Here is a 22946-nt window from a genome sequence, read left to right on the forward strand (position 1 = left end):
AATGAAATGAAAGTTAGTTTTAAATAAAACCGCAGCCTCTTATGTCCGTTTTACTCTTTTTTGTTGTTGATACATATTTTGATCAGGAATTTAGGTTGGTTAAATTTAATTTACAAAATTCAAAAATCCTTAACCCTCCAAATAAAAAAAAAACAGCAAACATGTGCTTATGAGCCCAATATTTATGTTATGTTCCTGCCTCGAGAGATCTCATACCTCTCTACACTGAGAAGAAAACATTTTTCTTCGTAGAAGAACTTCATCATAATTTTTAATGTGCTCTTCTTTTCAAATTTGAAACTATTTTGATTAAGGTTAGTTTTTTACTCAAAAACATACTTAAAATATTGAATGCTGTACCGTTATGCTTTACCTTCCCAATTTTAACGAATGCATATACAGTTGTGAACACGAAAATAGCAGTGCTTACACAATTTTCATAAAAATTTAAATATTTTTAAAGTGCTGCTTTGCAAAAAAGTTTAAAATTATATTTTGTATTCGGCGAGACCTCAGTTATCATATCTAAGGTTTTCAACTTTTTAAATATGCTTATAACTGTCTTGTGCACCTAAGGCATTTATTGAAACACTCTAGTTTGTACCCGAACATTGAAATAGCAGTGTCTTTGTTTTTTCTCTTCCAAGCTTCCAAATGTAACTTTTTTTTAATTTTTTCGGTAGGTAAACGTTTTTTTTTTAAGTGTTATTTCTTCTTCAAGCCTAAATTGGCATTGTCAAAAGTTGTCAAAATGGCCCGCAGATAGCATTTTTCCAAAAAGCACATGAAGTTCAATTAAACAAACTTTAAAAATATTTAACTTTTTATGAAAATTATGTAAGCACTGCTATTTTCGTGTTCACTGCTGTAGGTACGTTTGAAAGTTTTTGAAAAAAAAAAAATTGTGTTTTCTAATAAAGTAATGCAGCTTAAAAGTAAAATCGTGAGAGAAAGTCGTGTTTTTTTTATAGAAAATAATGCTTGATAAAAAGATTAGAAATATGAATAAAACTACTATTTTTTGTTGGTATTAAGTGATATAGGTAGCATATTTACACTGGAAAATAATACTTTAAAACAGTTCAACTTTGTTTTCTTCTTTTAATGTTGATTTCTTAAAATGCTAAGACTTATGTACTTCCACAATTTTAAAGAGGTCCGAAAGCTCCATGTACTTTTGAAGTAGTAAAACGGAAAATTTTATTTAATTTTTAAAAAATAATCCTTTTTTACTGCCGAAACGCAGAGGTACTATAATAGCTGTCTGGTGGAAATGCGCAGCTATGGTCTAATGTTTTTAAATAAGACAATGTTAAAATTTTCTTCTCAGAGGTACAATACACTTTAAGAATATTCTATAAATTGAGTTATTATAAAAAAAGAATCTGTCGAATATGGAGAAGAATCATAGATTGAGCCTGTTTCTTAATCTGTTCGGTAATATCCTTTTTCTACCCTTGTTAATAAATGAATCGAAGATAACAGCGATCTAAAAATTTCCCAAAATCAAAACAATGAACGAATTTCCGTAAGTCTCGCAAACGCAGTTTGAGCCTATTACCTCTGTTAACGTCATTCTATTAGCCATTCGCTAATAGCAAACAACATTGAAATTTCAAAACAAATGTTTGTAATTTTGTTGACTGGTCATGAATATTTACCTAAATCCCAATATTTTCAAATAAAAATATGAAAATATGTATAAATATACGACAATTAGAAATAAGATGGATATATAACTTCCATGATTAATAAAAAAAATACATTCAATAATTCAATCAAAACATAAAAGTATAACGATTCGATTGAATAAGACCATATACCAAAAAAAAATTAATAGTTTACAAAAAGTTCCGTTATTTTGTTTACAAAATTTCGAACCAAATACCGGATGCCTTTACATGAATATCTGTATCATTTTTTTTTCTATTAATGCATTTTCTTGCATTTCGATGATGATCAAAAAAGTGGTTCACGGACCAGTTAGTAGTAATAAAATTTAATTAGAGAAAGTGTTTTATTTTTCTTTATATTTATGGCAAGCCCTTTTGAGTCTGATCTGATATATTTTTATGTAGATCAAAATTAAAAAAAAAAAAAAACTCTATGACGTAAGAATGGAAACAATATCATACAAATAAAAATGTAAATCACTGATTTAATATAGTAAAATTTAGACACTTAAGGTTTTGAGGTTCCAGGTGATTTTCAAATTAAAAATTTGGTTCTAAATTTCCCTTGTAAAACATGTAAAACCGCCTGTAAGTCGTATTATAGCTCACTGTTCTAATGACCTGAATTGCTAATGATATTTTAATTTCGGTGAGTTTGACCGATAATATTCGGCACTAAATTTTCACTTTAGGTGCCGAGTTTTAAAACAACTAATTGACATTGAATTTCGAGATGTAGATAACCAAAAACCGCCTATATGAGCAATTTCTTAACTTGGGTATTTTTATAAAAAAAAAATCAAAAATGCAAATAAATAATTTCATCAAAGCGATAATAACCAACGAAACCATTCAGTAATGAAATATATTTATTCAAATGCATAATTTTTTCTTTCTTCTTTTTTTTTTTTTTGTTTTCTTAATTTCTTTATGAAAGCTTCAATATTTGTTTGATTTTTATGAGAAGACGATACGAACTATTAAACACCTTTTTTTTTTTTTGTTAAATTTAAGTTTTATGATTATGACACTAAAATTAACACGACAACGACGATCGATGATCTTTTTGATTAAATATCACAGCCGAATCGGCTATATTTAAAAAAAAGTTGTTTTTGTTGATGTTTATTTGAACATAATTGTAAATTCTGACAAAAAAAAAACTATGCTAAATTATATGACCTTGACATGTTAGTCAATTTGGAAACTTTTTAATAGTTTTTCTTTTTTTTTTCACCTACCTACCTACCCACCAACCAAAAGTCTCAAATGAAATTCGAATCTTTATTCATTGGTAATGTCAAGGCCAAATTTATTACATCAATTTGGTTTCTTTTCAAGAAATAAGAAAAAAAAAATAATATAAAATACCTTTGAGGCGTTAAGAAATCAAGTTTTTTGGATTGAAAGGAGACTGGTGTTTTAGGGAAACAAGTGGCTTTTTTTCGGTTTTCAGTTTTCTGGTTTTTATTATTTCTTTTTTCATAGTCATTAGGTTCAATATGAGTGGTGATTTATTGCTTAAATAGTTTTAGCCGGTTGAGAAATAACGCTTTGGGGGAATAAAAACGAAATGCATTAAGTGTTTATTTTTTTTTTTTTTTTGTTGGGTGTAAGGAGGGGAAGAAAAGTAAACAAATATTAAGAAATTAGTGAATTTAAATGATTTTGAAAATATTTTCAAATCATTTGATGAGTTGCAATCTTTTAATAATAAATCATATAGAACGGAGATTATGCTTATCATGTGATCATAATTTTAAGTTTATTGGGGGAATTTTTATAATCCGGAAGTAATGAATTAATGTTGCAAAACAAACACCCTGTGGAAAAAATGATACATTATTGAAAATACTATTTTAAAGATTGTTGAACTGTTATTTTATAGGGAAATCGAACTTTTAATCATACATATGGAGTAATACTGGCCTTGGACTTGACCTTGACCTTGAAAACTTTATTCGCAACAACATAGGACAACATCGAAGAAAGATATTTTCTTTCTCTCTTATAAAATAGGAAATAAATCATACCTACTCAATTTTTAAAAATCATTTTGTTTTAGATAACAATTGTAAAACTCTATACTATAACTTTTGTATTTCTCTAATAATGTAATATACCAAAAGTAAAAGTGATGATGATTTTTGTATGTGTTTTCATTTAAGATATCAAATACGTAAATCCCCCATTGGAAAAATAATATTACAAAATTAATTCATATCTTTATATATTATATCACATATCAGTTTGACTTCTTCTTTATTATTTTAATTGTAGTTGTTGTTCTCGATTGAAACAATCACTCATTTTATAAATCGTGTTTACTAACCGCAAAAGTAATCAACTAATCAGTCAATACAGTATCAATGAGTTATAAAGTCTCACTTGTATTAAATATCTACATGTTGTTGGTACATATTCGAACTTTTAATTTACTTTAATGACTAAAGTCTTCTTTATTTTTAATTTTTATAAAGGGAGTTTTTTTTATAGTAACATCAAGCCAAGCCAAGTTCTCTAGCAACTTTGGCACTAACCCTTATTTACAGGAAACAACTCAGGCCATTTTCGACCCCCCTCTAACTTCCACACCAAAGATGCTAGAAATTTCAAACTCGCTACATTTATTGAGCTTGTCAAAACCAAACTCCTTAAAAAATTTCAGCCTTTTACGATGAGTAGTTTCTGAGATATAGGGCTTCAAAAATCGCAAAAACCGTAACTGACTGACTGACTGACTGACTCACTCACTCACTCACTCACTCACTCACTCACTCACTCACTCACTCACTCACTCACTCACTCACTCACTCACTCACTCACTGACAGATCATCAAAATTATGGAGAACTTCCCGTTAACGTAGAAACTTGAAATTTTACACGGTGATAGGGCTTGTGGTGTATACAAAGGGAAAAATCGAAAATTTGAGATTTTCAATCCAGGGGGCGTGGCATCCGCCCATTTCCGTTGAATTATCATCAAATATTATAGTGCACTTCTGATTATCGTAGAATCTTGAAATTTGGTAGAATGGTAGAGCTGGTAGTTTATACAAAGGAAAAAATTTAAAATTTGAGAATTTCAGCCAGGGGGCGTGGCATCAGCCCATTTCCGCTGAATTTTCATTAAATATATTAGAGCACTTCTGATTATCGTAGAATCTTGAAATTTGGTAGAATGGTAGAGATGGTAGTTGATACAAAGGAAAAAATTTAAAGTTTAAGAATTTCAGCCCGGGGGCGTGGCAACCGCCCATTTTCACTGAATTTTCATCAAATATAGAGATTTTCAATTCTACCTTGCAAAAAGTAGTGAAATCACAACAAAAACATTTCTGTTAGAAAAGGAGATAAGTTCTCCTATTATGAAATTATGCTGGCACAAAAAGTACTGAGATGTAAAAGTGTACCAAGTTCTAAAGTTTGGGTTCAAATTCGTATCAATAAAATTTTGATTGTTTACTTGGCAATTTTTGAAATAACTTTAAAAATCGGTAATTAAAAGAAAAATTGTCAAGAGAACAATCAAAATTTTATTGATACGAATTTGAACCCAAACTTTAGAACTTGGTACACTTTTACATCTCAGTACTTTTTGTGCCAGCATAATTTCATAATAGGAGAACTTGGCTTCTTTTTTAACAGTAATGTTTTTGTTGTGATCTTACTTACAAAAATGAAAGTGTCCACTATTTGTACTTCATGTTTAGGGGTTAAGCGTTCAAAAATCATTCATTTTGAAATATTTCAAACTGTGTTTTGTTTTTAACCATTAATATGGATACCTCCCACAGAATTTCTCCGATTTTTCAACGAAAGTTCTTATATTCAAATGGATTTATATAGCTTTAATTTAATACTAAATTTATTTAAGTTTCACAATATTTTTCGAAATATTTAAAAAAAAACGACTCTATAACGATTTTGAAATTATTTTTTTTTTAAATATCAATAAAAGAAATGCTTTTTTTGGAGCACAGATCCATTTCTTTTTAATTTTTGTACTTAAAAAAAGTTTTAAAATTCTAAGTAACTTGAACTCTTAGATCATGCGACCCATGCATTTTATTTTACTTAACTATGTAAAAGCCAAAGGAATTATTGAGATTTGGCATAGATATAGCCTACCAGAGCCTACCAACTTCTGGTACCTTTCTTGTACAGACGATTATGCACTATATCCCACTTAAGACTTTTTTTTTTGTCATTATGGCAACTAAAGTAAGCATTAGACAACCACAACCACGTTTAATTTTTTGTTTTGTGAAGTTCATGAGGGTTTTCATTGCAGTTTTTTTCTCATAGATATGTGCCACATGAAAAAAAATATAACTTTAAATAAAAAAAAAAAACTATCAAAATAAACTTGAAAGTAAAAATTCTACCAATAATTTCACAAACTCACCAAACAGCTAAGTGTTTGAGGTTTAAATCAAGTGTTGTTATATTTTATGATAAAGCAGTTCAAACCAATTTAGTGTAAAATATTACACATATTTTTTGATCACTCACAAAATTGTACATACATTGAATATATTGACAATATAATTTATCAATATAAAAATATTACAAACATTTAATATTTTTTAGTCCAACTTTACTATAGCAAACAGTTTTTGTTGGAAGTAAGAAATATTTCCATTATTTTGGCCATGGTTCCCTGTACTCTTTTTTAAGTTTATTTATTTTTTTAAGTTAGTTTATTTTTGACAAATGACGTATCCTTGGACGACCATTATGTTAAAGTTAATAGCTTTTCACTCTGCATCTAATTTTATAGTCAAGTTATAAATACTTTGAATTAGAACTAGAATTATATAAAAAAAATAGAAAAAAACACCCTTTCGGTCTATTCTGTAGTAGTAACAGGGGTGAATGCACAGCACAACTTATTACTTATTACAATTGAATTGTCTATGTATTAACGGGGAAATAACCGATGAAATAACAAAAAAAAGTCTAGAAAATGTGATCAATTACATTCTTAATCACAATACAAGAAAACTATATAATTTTATGGTAAAACTTGTTTTGATGACATGTTATGTTGATATTTAACGTAAGAACTTTCCACTCTGCTGCGGTGGGAATATGAATGCTTTGTTTATTTTGTTTCAACTTATTTAATATTACAATATTGTTTTCTATATATGTATAAACATTTTCTACTTTTATGACAAATCTGTTGCCGGAATTTTCCAAACTAATTATCTCATCTTTATCTGCTGGAAAGTTGTGTTATGTTTTCCATTTAGCTAAGATGTAATATGCACTTATGTACACATGTTCCTTAACAGCAATATCTGTTGAAACATTTAAGGTTACATCTTATTTTTGCAATGGAATGTTTCCTTAAGTATTTAGAGCCTCATTTATATGCGATATAACATTGACCTTTAACGAAGTGTTTTTGGTGCTAAATATTTGTACCTACTGTGAATCATTCATAAACTATTTCACTAAATGTAAGATTGTTGTTTTTTTTCTATGAATGAGGAAATAAACTCAAAATAATTAGGTGTTGCCATAAGACTTACCTACAGTTTATAATGCACAATTGGCTTTGTTACTTTGTTATGATAACTATAATTGTGAACAGAGCCGTAGTTGTGAATTGTACTCAATTCAAATATTTTGCAATTAGATCTAGATCATGTGTCAAATTAGTAAAAAAAAAAATAGTTTGAATAAATATGTAACATTCTTGAAATATGTTCATATCGTTCCTGGATCAGTTGTTTTCTGATTTAGCTCTGATTAGGTGTGATATTTCCGGGTGATGATCTCCAAGGTTTTTACGTGCATCGTTAAAATATCGTATTTGAGTTTTGAAATAGCTAATTCAACTATAGTAACGAAAATACAACGTCGAAAAATGGACTTCCAAATGTGCATGTCTTTTATTTTTGATATGCAGCCTTACCCCAAACTGAACTGTCCAACAAAATTTAACCAATCACAAAAATTAATTTCTGTGTGTTTGTGACTATAACACACTTTTAGCCTTAAGCTACGACCCTGGCTTTGAATTGAATGTTTGATCTAATAATACAGAATAATGGAGCTACTCGTATTGACGTTGTGGTATAAGCAATCATTACGTATCAAATGATCATGTATTGAATGATCATGATGATTTGTAATTTTATTAGAAGGAAAATAATCATTTGTCTTTTTAAGTGTACGAAAGGTGCATAATTGTTTGCTTTGCTATTAAAAACTTATACAGCTTTAATTGCTTCATTAATACCTTTGCAAATAATTAAATGTGTATTTGAGTGTTTATGACAGGTTTGTAAAACGTTATTAAATGCACATTATTTTAAAAATAAGGATCTTTTTATAATTGAAATGGGTATACCTAGCTACTGAGATCAGCAGACAAAACCTTTTCGATCTGAGAATGAACTATTTAAAATAGATCTAGATATCAAATTTAAAAGTAGGTACGTTTGACTTGAAGTATCAGTTTAAAGTAGTTTGATCATGAAAGCATAAGAAATGGAAAGCATGTCAATTTTCCAGAATTTTTCACCACTTTTTTTTGTTTGTAAATTTGTCTCCTTATTTCACATAGACAAACATAATTTCTATTTAAATTAAATTCAACAAATCATAACTATTACCACAGACATACTATAAAAACATGCAAACAAAAATATAAAATAACTTTAAAAGTGAAAATTACCCCAATGACCGACTTAAAGTGCGCGAGAAACACTCTCACATTACATCTTTCGACAAAATTGAGACAAAAACAAAAATAAAATTCAATTATTTTGTAATCACCCTTTGACACGTCACATAATCAACTAATTACACACTTTTTTTTTTTTTGTGTGTGCAAACCTAAATATGTCCCATTAGATAGATACTCTGAACAAAAGAAATACAACAAATTAGATTTTCGAGGTCTTTGTCTCTGTCTCACCCTGTTTAGGTGCTGCGAATAAAAGTCGCATTAACACTTAAGCTAAGATGCGGATGATAGTGATTATCTCTTAACGGATTTTGAGAAAAAAAAATTGAGAAAGTTTTTTTTTTAACACACATGATGCTATGTAAGCTCTTCAGATTATATATTTTTTGGGAGTTTCCATCTACGTACTTTGGTACTAAAGTTATTTTTTTTTTTTTGTTTTTCTTTTTATGAAATGGTGTAAGAATCTAATTACATTACTATTTTGACTCATTCGGGTCGCAACAATTTGAATGGAATGCGTTTGACTTAAAGTTTTGGTGTTCGTATGTAATATGGTGTGGTTTGAATTTTCGCTTAGTTTAAATTGCATAAAAGGATAATTGTGAAACTTCTTTCTATTGCAGTGAAAGTGAATAAAAATTGCAAATAAACCACAGCAACATGTTCTTATTGTGTTGCCTTAAACTGTTTTATTTTAAAGTACATACATTGTTTTGTGGTACCAGAGATACATTTTTGGAAATAGAACAACAACAACAAAAATTAACAAAAAAAAAAAAAAATTACAAGTTTTGTAAATTTATATTTTTTTTCTTTTATAAAGTTGGTAATAACTTTTTTAAGATTGCAAAAGTTTACCCGTATTCGAAAACAAAAATACAAAATGTATTTCAAGCAATTCTAAGTCAGTTTTTTTTTTAATACTAATGTATTTCAAGCATAAGTACTTTTTGTAATCAAAAATAAGTGTCAATAAATCTAAATTTGAATTTGAACCCGGATTATAAAATATGTATGTAAAAATATCCTAATATTTGGAATACAAAATACCTTGACAAACCTATTTTAGGACTGATTGTATTTCTTAATTTTTCGTGAACGATCCAAACGATTTCTACGAAAATTTTTGTAAGCAAGTGTTATAATGTATTATATATTTAAATAAATATAATATATTTAAATATATATTTTATATATTTAATTTAATTTAAATAAATACAATTCAGACAATAACCCGTATGCATAAAAAATAGTAAATACTAGCAATATGAAATTAATAAGTATAAACTAGATTTGATATGCACAAAATGTGGACAAAATACGTTCATACTTTACAATTTTTCAAATAACAGCATTTACTATTTTTTATGCATATGACCCAATGTTTAAAAACTTGGTTTTCTTTTTTAATTAGTTTGGAGCTTAAACTATAAAGGATGATTTTGATTTTTGTTTTTAATTTAACTTTAAGGACATTAATTTACGAACAGTTCCAAACATTTGTGACAAACCAATTTTTGAAAAGGCAGAAAGGTATTTGCAAAAACAAATAAAATTTTAAAAAACTTTTGAACTGTTTTTCCAAAAAAAGTGCCCAATTTGAGCTGTTGGCGAGAAAATGTAAGTTTAAAAAAAAATCGATTGGCTTAACTCCTTAGAACAATGTAACTAATACAAGCCAAGAAAAATGTTGGTTTTCATAAATAACATACGAGTAGTTTAATTTATGAAAAAAAAAAAAAAAAATTAAAATTGGACACCTCAATGTTGAAAATACCCAAATTAAGGAGTTCTTTTTAAGTTTGTCATAGTTATTCTTATTCTGCCTCCCTTTTGCCTTAACTTGCCCTTAGTAACACACAATTTTAAAAACTATCTGACTAAAACCCTTTGCACCAATTTTTTTTCTAAAACAGTAAGTTACGATGGAGATACGATTTGAGAAATCAGTTCATCCGTTCTTGAGATATACATACCTACATACATAAATGGTAAAACTGACAGGACTTTGTTTTATATTAAAAAAAGAGATTATTGTTTATTTTGTCAAAATGTCAGTAATTCTTAAAAATAAAAATAAATTACGTTTTAATATTTTTTGTAAGTTTTTTCATTGCATTTCAGTTTTTTTTAACACATCTTTGTGCTGCTCAATTTTTCATTTTTATTACAATATCATAACTACTAAAGACAATTATTCTCGCAATAGTTTATTTTTCTTTTCAACACCTTGAATAAATGAATCTCCTTCGAAAAAAAAAATGGGTCTGATTTGTATCTAAACAATAAATTATTCTCCCAAATAAAAATTTGAAAGCCCACAAATCATAAATGTAAGGTCAACACGAATAAAAAGCGAGTTAAGATGGTTTAATTTCGCTGTCTTAAACAGGATTTTTATTAGTAATCAAAAAAAATCTAGAATCCTACTATTTTACTAAACAAGATCCACTTAAAATCGAATTACTTATATTTGCATCATCTTCAAGATAATTCTCTGGAAAAAAAAAACTATTAAATGCATCACACAAATTAAAACTATCCTATCTCAAATAAATCATAACCATAGCCACAAATCTTTTATATTATTACTATGAAACACCAGCTTGTTCTTCAAAATAAATCATAACTCATAAGCACACTTCAACATAATCAAAAAAAAAAAAAACCTGTAGGCAATAAGAGAAAAAATAAAAAGTGTGAACAGGTGACCAAGGTCAGTAACATAGTTGATTGCACTTGATTAATAAAACCAATACAAAAAAAAAAAGTGCCATGGGTTGGGTATGGTCTTTTCACACGGATGTCGGACATGTTAAATGATTTGAACAAAAGAAAAAAAAGCAAAAAAAAAGAGGGAAGGTGAAGTAGTTTTGTGATCTATCCAGTGCGTTAAGTGTGTGCGGCTCTTGAATTTCACAGTCGTTAAAATCACATTCTTTGAAATGATTAATTGACCAAGCAACATTGCCTTCTTCATTTCTTTTGCCAGACGAATCCAGATGGTTATCATCATACACTTTAAAGTGATTAACTGCTGCAATGCCATCACAGAGCTACTGCGCGATCTTCACAGTTGATATTTTTTTAACGTGTTAAACATGCAGTTTGCTGCATGAATATGTAATGTAAAAATTTTGACTCGTGCGTGTGGTAGGAGTCTTCAAGATAGTTCCTATCAAAAATTCTAATAGCTTATGATGAAAACAAAATTTGTAACGCATTTATTAAAATTCACTTTGCATTTTTACTTTGGATAGGTACAAATAAAATAGATAAAGGATAAGTTATAGGTTATTAAACAAAATATTAAAGCCAATATTTGTATCAAGTTTTGCAAGAAGATTATAAATTAATGCTAAAAAGGGAGAATTTAAAAATTGTGTCTTACACGATTCTTTGTAATTTTAGCTTGGATTTTAGTAAATTTCTTTATTTACTTTTTAACAGAAGTTACAAACAATTTACAGCAAAATATTAAATCTTATGTCAACTGGACTTTAACATTTTGAAACTGGCAGAATCCAAGATATAAAAGTGGATTTTGTTTTAACATTTCATTAACATGCACATGTTAATGTCTTGGTAAAATATATTGCATACTAAATTTTCCCTTTAATTTAACATTATTAATTTATACCTGATAGAAAGGTACACGATATTAAAACCATTGAAATGACAAATTATTATATTTATGTACAAGTACCCATATTTAGTTAACAACATGTTGATCCTGAAATTTATTGATTGTTTATTCTCTTTTAATTATTCATAATGTTTATTTTAATTAAATATTCATAGCCAGAATCAAATGTTAATAGTAGTTATTAAATGGATATTAAAAAAATGCAATTAATCAAATCTTTTCACACTAAATTGACGCGTGCAGATATAATTAAACGCTCTGAGATGAATAAAGAAATTATTGTCTGCTTGAGCAGAATGAGCGATGTACTTTTTTGAGGAGCCCGTTTATTGAGTACTTACGCTCGAAAAATATTCTAGAAATAATTACGAAAATTACAATGCAATCTGGACATTATTTCTATTGCTACCAGATTCACAGACCAGTGTTTTACTTATTGAATTAAATTCTACATAGTCATCGTCGCACAGTGGTTCCCTGATGGAAAAAACCCAAAAAAGTGAAACAATTTTCTCAATTTTTTTGATTTGGTTTTTCGATTAACAATATATGTATTTAAATACAGAATGCAATCAATTTTAATTTTTTGCATAGCCTGGGTCCCGGGTATACTTAGCTCAAACTAGATTCTTTAAAATTTTCGAAATTTCGTCCGTTTTTTTTTGCAACATTTGACGGTATTTTTTTTTTAAATAGAGCTTAAAAAAAAAATATGTATTGTTAATGGTATATTTGTCATTAAGTATACATTTACCGTTTGTTGAATTTGCTTTTGAATCAGAAAAACCAGAATATTATATGAAGACACCTCTAGAGCGAGTAGTTTTTACTCTTTGTCGGCCTATAAAAAAAAAGCTCCACGATGCTAGACGTTCATTTTAGTATTAATTTAAAGCTTATGATATATACTATTTATGGTGTTAAAACAAATGACCCATTTTGACCCATTCTCCCGTAAGAGCTTCTTGAGTGTAGCAATGCGTGTCACTCAAACAGCACTTGAAATCGGCTTCTGGTATTACCGTTTCTAATTTAACTCCTTTTTTGATAAAATAAAGTTTTTTACATTATAAGAGGTCTATGTTGTCATCACCGATAAGCCACAAAATAAAGAAAAATCAAAAATTTCAAAAAAAGGATAAATATCCAAAAACGATAAGAATTTTTTTTCAAAATTTATCTTTTTTTTTTGAAAAAAATTTAATTTTCTTTGGTTTATCTAAAATTTAAACGGTATTTAATAATAAAATGTTCAAATAAACTCAAACGAATTTGATTTTGCTCATAATCACCCATAGTTATAAAACAGCGGCACATTTTCTAAAAAAACAGTAAAAAGGCCTATTTTGATAGCTTTTCTAAAATGATCTCAAATGCAAGAAAACATTTTTCTAACAAATTAAACTTAATTTATTTGTAGAAAATTAAATGAAATTTTCAAATGTATCCTTAAATTCTCTTTAAAAAGATCCGTGGTTGAGATATTTATAGTCAAAGTCAAAAGTATGGTTTTTGGTTTGATGACTGATATTGCAATCTTAAAAAAATCGTAGAAGTTTGAAACAAAAAGAATCTTAAGGCCCAATATTTCTAAAAATAAAAATCATTTTTTCGCAAAAAATTTTCCAACTTTTTTTAGAGAAAAGTAAAAACAAAAAAAAAATTGGAAAATTTTGGTATTTGAATAATTCCAAAGATTTAGCTATTTTACCATTAGAAATGAAATATTTAGTTTAAAAATAGAGGAATGTAGCTTTCACATGCTTTTTGTTTTGTCATGATACGATCATTTTTATACTATCTATCGAAAAACATACGACACACAATTTTTTAATCACGATGAGAACTCATTTTATTTAATGTATATACGAAATTTCAATCAAATCGGTCCACCCGTTCAGTTTTTATAGTTTTTTTTTCCACTTCCTCCATATAAGGGAACCACTGTGCGTCGTGCAGGAACTCTAAGTTCTACATAAAATCTTTTGTGTCAGTGAACGCAGAGGAGGAACTAGAGAATTAAAGTTTATACAGGGTGTCCCAAAAGTAATGGATCAAACGAAGTATGCTGATAGGCCAACTTTAGGAAACAACTTTTGGAAACTTTTATACATTTTTGAAATCTGCAATAACACGGCAAGTTTTCAAAATAATAATCCAGGGTCACACCATACAAATTTTTTGCAGGGTGTTGCTCTGAAATAAAAGTGAAAAATTGAGTTTTCATAAAACATGAAACTGTTATTTCATTTGCAGCAAAATGGCGAATGAAATAAAAAATATTTTGATTAATTAATTATTTCTTATTATTAGGCAATGTTTTAGTGAAATAATTGTAAAAAACAAAAATCTATTATGAGCGGGGGAAGCAAAATACTGTTGCAAAGTCGGGATTTATCGAAATTTCACAAAAACTGCAATAAATCGAAAACCGTAAAGATTTGGGATGAACAAGTTACCAAATTCTGAGAGCCCTAAAGTTGGCCTATCAGCATACTTCGTTTGATCCATTACTTTTGGGACACCCTGTATTCATTTTAAATATTTAATATCTTTTAAGCAAATGGCTCTTGGTTTCTTAAAATTTTAGAAAAATAAAAAAAAAATAACGAAACAATTTTTTTCGAAGGAAAAAGCAAGACAAAATTAATTTTTTTTATTTTCTAAGATGTGTATTTATATGAAAGGATAAACCTTATAAAATAAAACTCACTGGGTCGCACGAAATATTTTTTTTTTTTTTAATTTTCAAAAACTTCCCAAAAAATTTGGTATTCCATTAAGGGCCAATTTTTCAATAGTCAGTTAAACAGTCAGTTAGTACTTATTCCTAAGGATAGAGAAAAAATCAATTTTTCAACAGGCAGATATAGCTTATTACTAAGAATAAATCTATCTGCTTCTTTCAGAGACGAATAAAATTATTCTAAGGAATAATCTCAATAAAAATATTGTGTCAGTTGTCAAAGCTGTTTTGAAAGAATTTTGAAAAAAATACAGTGGAAAAGAAGAAAACAAAAACAATCATGTATAAAAATGACGTTTAATTTTAAATATTTTTGAATTTGACAATTTTTTTTTTTGTTATTCTGTAGAATAAATTATTCTTGATTGAAAAATTCAATGTTTTTATCTGATTGTTTATGAGCCTAATAACTTTATTCGTCGAACAGTTAACTGACTGTTTATTAGAAGATTGAAAAATTGGCTCTAAAACGGAAATATTATTCGACACATAAAAATAATTTTTTATTAAATCAAAATTGCAAGACCTTCTTTTTTCGCATTTTCTATTATCGTAATTTCATGTCTCATTGTTATCATTATATCGCAAGTAAAAACATAAAACGGGATACTAACATAACACTCAAGTCTATATTTCCCAAAACCCATACCCATAATCCTCAAATTTATTAATTTTGTTTTTGGTTTCATTCAAGTTATCTAAAAAATTGAAGTGCATTGTATAGTTTTATCCCTACTTAAAAATCTCAATTCAAAACGTACGCTCAATTCAGAACGTACCTACTTTCAAATAAATTTGTTTTCATAACATTCATATGTATTGCTATTGCATAATATTTTCTTCAGTAAACCCAAGAAAAGTATATTTATTATTGCACAATGCAGCGAAGAATCAATTGTATGGTATAAAATATGCCTGCCTTGCACAATAGAACGAACTAAATAAAAATGTTCTTATAATAACCAGTGGCCCCATTAATATTAGGGCACGATTGACGCTTCAAATATGTATGCCGCATTCACACGATTCAAAATTTTGTTTTGGTTATTTTCACGTTTTTCATTAGTCATTGTTGTCTAAATTTCTACTGAACTTTTTTTTTGCATTTTTTTTTTGTTGGGATATTTAGAGTGGTCAATTTCGAAAAAAATACGTTTTCTTACAGTAGAGGTTGCAAAAAATGTTTATAAACAAATTTATTCAATCCTATTTATTTCAATCTAATCATTAAAAAATAATTACCTATTTTTTGTATCAAAAAATAAAATGCATTTTAATAAATTTATTTTTATTTTTAAATTTAAGGCTTTTATTACATCAATTTACGATGGATGGCGGGACCTGATGGACAACAAATCAGATCCACGAACGAGAGACTGGCCATTGATGAGCTCCCCATTCCCTACGATAGCAATAAGTCTCACATATGCATATTTTGTTAAGGTAAGTAAAGAATCCACACAGAGACCTAGACCTACAAAGTAGGTATACCTAACCTATACCAACTTGGTGTTTATAGTTTATAGGACCTTAAATGACTTGGATGTAATTTTTTAAGTGCAGTATTATGTTTGTATCCTCATTAACATTTTCGCAGAATTATTGTTGCGTTTTTATTGCAAGTTTTTATTTTTATGGTAACTGGAAAACAGTGGTGCAAAATGGTCCCAAACAGAGACGAAAATTGTCATAGCAAAAGCTATGAAAAAATATCTTTTCACTACTACAACTTTTTTTCCATTCAACTTGTTGTTCGCTTCCCCACTTTTCGCTCATGACTCAACCGATTTTCTTGGTTTTTAAAAATTTGAGGAAAAAAATATGTGAATAAGAATTTTTCCAATAATTTCATGCTTATTCTACCACTGTTTGACGGGATTCCGATTAATGCAATCGCGTATCACCTTTGGTATAATAAAGAAATTCAATGCCAATTAGTGAATACCTACCTAGATTTTGATCCAGTTCCACTTATATAAAGGAATCATCTGGAATTTTCCATTGATTATGGATGGTTTGCAAGAGACCACTCCTATTGTCTATCTTCTATTTAATTAAAACCAGTTTAAATGTAAAGTATATAAAAGATAGAATTGCATCAGGTTCAAGGGCAAAATCTAGTTTTTTTTTTCACGTGATGATGTTGATGTTTCATCGAGCCATAAATTGAATGATGTCGCAAGATATTACCAACAAGTTATAAGGCAGACGAACTGGCCTTTTTGAAAAAGTGCCATCTGTGAATGCGTCTAAACACTTATGGATCAGTTCGGATAAATAACGTATGACAATAACAATATTTTATCTCCTTGTTTGAATTTATTGAAGCGATCGTTAAATTTATTTGTAAGATTTTTTAAGAACACGTTCGTTTAAGTATTCACAGCTGGTAAATGTTTCACATTTAAGCTTCTTTTCTTTTTTTTGCGTTATTCAATGAAAGCGACTTTTCTCGAGCCAATTTTTACCGCAAGGCAAGTGTCGTTTCACACCGAAAAGCTTCGTCGAACGCAAAAGTCGACTCATGAAGAATCATACCTCTTTTTGAAAATAATGAGTACAAAAGTCAAAGAAAAAGAAGTAATAACAGCATTAGATTTCGAAAAAAATAAGTTTTTTGTTTTTCAAAAAATTCTATCAAAAAAAGTTCTTCAAAAATGAAATATGTAGGTACTTTTTAATTTTTTTCATAAACTGTAATACATATCGATATTGATATTTCCTTTTATGAATTCAAATAAAAATTAACATGACCAAAAAAATTTTAAAAATATATGCATATTTTAAAATTTTAAAAACGACATGTAAAATTTTTTTAAATATTTTTTTTCAAAATTCTGAGTTTGAGGACTAGTTTTATAAAAGCGCTGCATTCAATAAACTTAATTCCTACCATTTTTAAAATGTATGTTTAAATATTGTAGGTGTTGCCGTTGTGGTAGTCAATTTGTGAGAAAACTGAATCTATCGCTTAAACGATGTAAGACTGTCCCCACTCCAATATATTTGTTTTCCTTTAACTTTCTAGACAATTTTTTGGCATCTGTTAATTTATGAAATTTAAGCAACAGTTTTGAAAACAAAAATTGTTTGTTGCCAAAAATCTTCAACTAAATTTAAAAAATCAATATGGCAATAGCGGAAATTTTTAACCTATAGAGCATTTATAATTACTGATGATTGAAAAAAAAGATCATCAAATCGGCCGGTTTCCCTAATATTTGCATTTTTTTGAGCTTTAGTTACTCCACTACAAGGGAAAAGGCGATTGAGAGCGATTGCGAGTGATTGAAAGTTTGGTTTGTAACTGAGTCAAAACTCTATTCGAAAATAATGAATCTGAAGCAGAGAAAAATGGACAGAAAAATAAACTGACCTGGAAATCGTAGGTGGAATTTCGACCACTCATTAATTTCTATTGATGACATCACTTTAATTTTATTATTAAATTGCTAGATAAGATCGAGTTTCTCAGCTCCTTCTATTTAGGAAATATTGCCATGAGCTGCCAGAAATTTCGGAGGCGTCTGAATTGCCTTATGAGATTTAGTGCACGGCCGAAATAAAATTTCATTTTATTAAACTCGTATCTTGCAACTTTCAAAGTACAACACGCTTCAGCTTAACCTTTGTCTTTAGCCAGAAAAAGATTTTGGATACCACCTACTGTACTGTAATTTTATAATTGCAATTTTTTATAATTACAATATATTCCAATATTGACCCTTTGGCAAAACGAGCATATTGTAATTTTCCAAATTTGGATACCGTCAGAATTTTTTATTAATTCAAGATTTTTAATATGCTTTTCGAACTTTTTAAATAAAACTTCACTATTTCACAACTTGCTTTGCACAATTCTTCCAAAATTCAAGATGCCAAACATTTTATTTGGGTAAAACCTAATTGCCCATTAGAAGTACAAATCACATTTTGTTTTAACTGCGACTTTCTGTCTTTGGTTTTTTTGAGGCACAAATTAAACTTGATCCGGCAGCTAAGCATCAAAAAGACAACAATTATTCTTCAATTTGAGAATTACTATATTCTGTATCAATTTTTAATTTGTATTCAAACAAAACCTGCTCTTCTTTATTAATTAATAAATTATTATAAACAATGATTTGGCATTTGTATAGTATAACGTCATTCTAATTTAAATGACCACCACCGCACAAAACTATATAATTAGATTTATAATTGACTTATTATTTCTAATAACAAACAAAAATTTCCTTTTGAATAAAAAAAATCCCCATTTCATGTAATTTTATTTATATAGAAAAACCATATATCTAATTATAATTTCAGGTTCTTGGTCCAAAATTAATGGAGAACAGAAAACCATTTCAACTGCGAAAAGTATTGATTATTTACAATTTAATTCAAGTGTTATTCAGTACGTATTTATTTTATGAGGTATGTAAATTTATTTCAATTGTTTTGAAATGATGAGTATTTATTTAATATTTTTTCTTTTTCAATTTAGGCAGCACAAGGTGGATGGCTTAATGGATATAATCTGAGGTGTCAACCAGTTGATTACAGTAATACACCAAAAGCTATAAGGGTAAGTGTAGCAAAAAATTCAAAATTCAAAATTTGGACTTTGTTCTTACATCCTTAACAGAAGGAATTGTGCGGTCATTAATTTATATCTTTTCATCAAAATTCATTAATCATTGGATATCGTGTTTTTTTTTTTTTGCTTAATCCTGTTTCGAATGCATTTGACTGCAACACTTAAGTTCATTAGGGTACATAAGTTCATTGAACTTCTTTTAAGTTGAAAATAACACGTTGACATCATAAGGTGTTGGAGCATTAATTAGATAAACATGAAACCTTTTAAAAATTCATAAGCGAACTGTGAAAATAATTCTGAGTGTACGAATCTTACGATCTTTTGTAAATATTGATTTAAACTCGTTATCATTGTTTTTCTTGTTTGGGTTGTTTACTTTTGTAGGGATCTAAGCTCAATTACTTAAAACTTGAAAGGAGCCATTAAAATTCACTGAACAAGTACAAACACAATGGGAAGTTCACTTTATTCATTGAGTGAACTTACAGAAATCAGATGTCTTGCTTAAAAATATTTTACCAGTTCAGATGAATACGCAAATAAACAATTATTACAGTACATCAGCAAGCAGTTCCAGAATGAACAAAGGGTCGTATGGTCAACTTCTGTATGGTCTTTTGATCCCAATATTCTTTTGTGTTATTAATGGATAACAATAATAAAAAAAAAAGAAAAAAACAGAAGCCTTGTAACCAAAAAACAAAATACAAATTTGGCACAGCGAACTCACAGCGGTCAATGTATTTATGAATGACTGATAATAGGCTATTGATTATGTCTTTTAGAAAAACTAAGACGTTCACTGTTTTTTTTATCAATTTTTTAAAAACATTTTTGTTATAGGAAATTTAATTCTCTACAAAAAGTGTTCAGATATATATTGAAAAAAAACCAAAAAGGGGGCTTTTGCTCCTCTATCTTCAATTTCCACCCTCTAATTTAATAGCACTCCGCGGTTTTATCTTCTTTTATAACCCACTGAACGATTCCTGCAATAAAAACCCGTAATCGTCTTAGTTCCTTATTGCCCTATTTTTTTTTTTTCGATATAATCAATAGCCTATAAGTCATTTCGACCAAAGCGACTACTATCTTTTTTAAAGCTATATTGTGTCAAAAGTGAGTTTTATAACATAGATGATTTTGGGATAAAATTGGTCATCTTCTTTCAAAACTTCTAGAATCAATAATCAGGGAATCTATATAAGTCACTTTATTTGATCCAGTAGCTTAATTTCATTTTATAAGCTCCTCTTACACAATTCACAATACTGTTTCCAACGAGTTATCTTAGCTTATTTTTCGATAACACTGTGGAGTAGACTGGAAGCAGAAAAATTATTCCCTACACTTCGACAAACTCATTGTCATACTGGGACGGAAACATCCAGCAGCAAAAAATTAAATTAAATTTGTTTACTAGACTATGTTTGCTGGGTTTAAATTATTCTTTTACAAAACTTTTCATGATCAATTAATCCATTTGAAAGGTCAACTTGACTGATATAAAACTCAAGAATAGAACATTTTACATTATTATTTTTCCATAAAAAAAAGTTGCTCATACACCACAGAAACCCCTTTTAGTTTGACTCCCCCTAATTTTATCTCTGACTAAATGCCTACAAAAATAAAACAAACTGATGTTTATTAACCATTTACTGATTGTAAAAATTATAAACATATTTATGTAGCAAATAAGTCAAAATTATAAATGTCGGGTTCGGAAATCTCAGAATTCTTAAGGTACATTAATTGGTTACTACTTGCAAAAGTACAAAGTAATATCATTTTTTCTTTCTTGTAAAAAAGAGTTTAAATCTTGTAAATTTAAGCTTCCTGCATTATTTTTGGATCTTAAAATTAAAATTTCCAATAATCTCTGGGGGCCTAAGATTTTTTGTACTTAACAAAAATGGTCAATTTTATCGAAATCGAATAGTAATACCTATCAATTTTTTTACTTGCTCTATAGGGCAAGTATTGGTTTCGTGTCGAAAAAAAATTTGAGGTTTTAATCAAAACCAACATTACGATGATGGAGAATTCCAAAAAAGTGGGTCCCGCAATTCCGTCCGTGCGTCTGTACGTCTGTACGTCTGTGCGTCTGTGTGTCTGTGCGTCTGTGCGGTTGTGCGTCCATCTGTACACATTTCCACAGCCTAAACGGGTGGACGGATTTTCTTCAAATTTGGTACAGATGATTTTTATGGAATTCTGAAAGTTGGTTTTTTTTTTGTTTTTTTATATCTCGCTTAGAAAGTGTACCTCCCATACAAATTTTTCAATTCAAACCAAATAACTCGAAAACGGCTTTAACGATTTTGATTAAACTTTGCAGACGTAATATTCGAAGCAATTGCAACAAAACTGCATTTTTAGTTTTTCTCAAAAAAGTCAAAAACGTTTACCTCCCATACAAATTTTTCAAATTATACCAAATAACTATAAAATGGCTCTAACGATTTTGATTAAACTTTACAAACGTAATATTCAAAGCAATTACAATAAAACTGCATTCTTATTTTTTTTTTCAAAAAAAGTCAAATAAAAAAACATTTTTTTTTTCATTTAACAGAATTTTGCCCTAAATGTCGGCTCTTCCCCAACATCAACAAAATTTCTTTAATTGATTTATACAGAGGCAGCTCTTAAAATCTACAAGTAAACTAACATAAAAGTGTCGTGCATTTTATTAATACTGTTTTAAGTAGAAGTCAAGTCAGTAAGTGCCAAATTTGCCCTTTAAAAGGTGCATTATTTACAACATTTTTACACTTTATTTGTAAATTGACTCTCATTTAAACAACAACTTAACTGTTTATTGAGGGACAGTTCGATCAACTATTTTGAATCAAAGATGCAAAAAAGTGATAAAACGGTGTTGGGGTGTAAGTTCTGTATGTGCCAAAATTCGAATTCTAAAATTCTGTATTTTAAAATTCTGTAAATTTAAAATTTCAAAATTCTGTAAATTCAAAATGCTGGATTTGAAAATTCTGTTAATTCAAGTTTTGAACTTGAATTTTTTTTTCGGATACAGAATTAAATTTTTAACAGCTGTATATTTATTTATCTTTTTCATGTCAATAGTGTCAATAATTTATCCTTGGCTAAATATTTAACCCGATTCACACACGTTTTTATAATATAAAAGCTTGTGTATAAAAAATGTATTCAAATTAAACTTCTTGTATAGAACAAGATCAAAAATTAAATAAACCTTTCTATGGAAGGTTAGGTAGAAGATACCTAATGTCAATAAAGATTTAAGAATGAAATAAAATAAAAATAAAATGAAACAACAATTAGAGTTTTTTAACGAAGGAGGAGAATTGTGAAATCCACTTTTTTGCATTGTTTTTCACCTAGGTTGCTTATCAAAGTTCAAATTTTACCAATCTTATGGCCAATTTCATAAAAATTTAAGAGGCTTTTAAAATTTTTAAATGACGGTTTTTGTATGGAATTAAACGTCATTATAGGATGCCATTAGGATGACCATTATTGTATTAAATTTAAATAACTAAAATTGAGAAAAAAGGAATATCCTAATGAAATATGAAAAGCAGATTTTTAACCTATTACG

General features: G+C 28.4%; 1 protein-coding gene across 4 annotated transcripts in view; it reads left to right on the forward strand.

Moving 5' to 3' along the window:
• LOC129913757 (elongation of very long chain fatty acids protein 7) overlaps nucleotides 1-22946 on the forward strand; it is a 46423-nt gene that overhangs the window by 21636 nt on the left and 1841 nt on the right. For all 4 annotated transcript variants that reach the window (XM_055992591.1, XM_055992589.1, XM_055992593.1 and 1 more), the window contains exons 2-4: nucleotides 16078-16215; nucleotides 19084-19191; nucleotides 19262-19342. In XM_055992591.1, coding sequence (XP_055848566.1) covers nucleotides 16078-16215; nucleotides 19084-19191; nucleotides 19262-19342 — 327 coding nt within the window. The remainder of the gene's footprint in view (nucleotides 1-16077; nucleotides 16216-19083; nucleotides 19192-19261; nucleotides 19343-22946) is intronic.

Source organism: Episyrphus balteatus, chromosome 3 (assembly GCF_945859705.1).
Source record: "Episyrphus balteatus chromosome 3, idEpiBalt1.1, whole genome shotgun sequence".
Taxonomy (NCBI): domain Eukaryota; kingdom Metazoa; phylum Arthropoda; class Insecta; order Diptera; family Syrphidae; genus Episyrphus; species Episyrphus balteatus.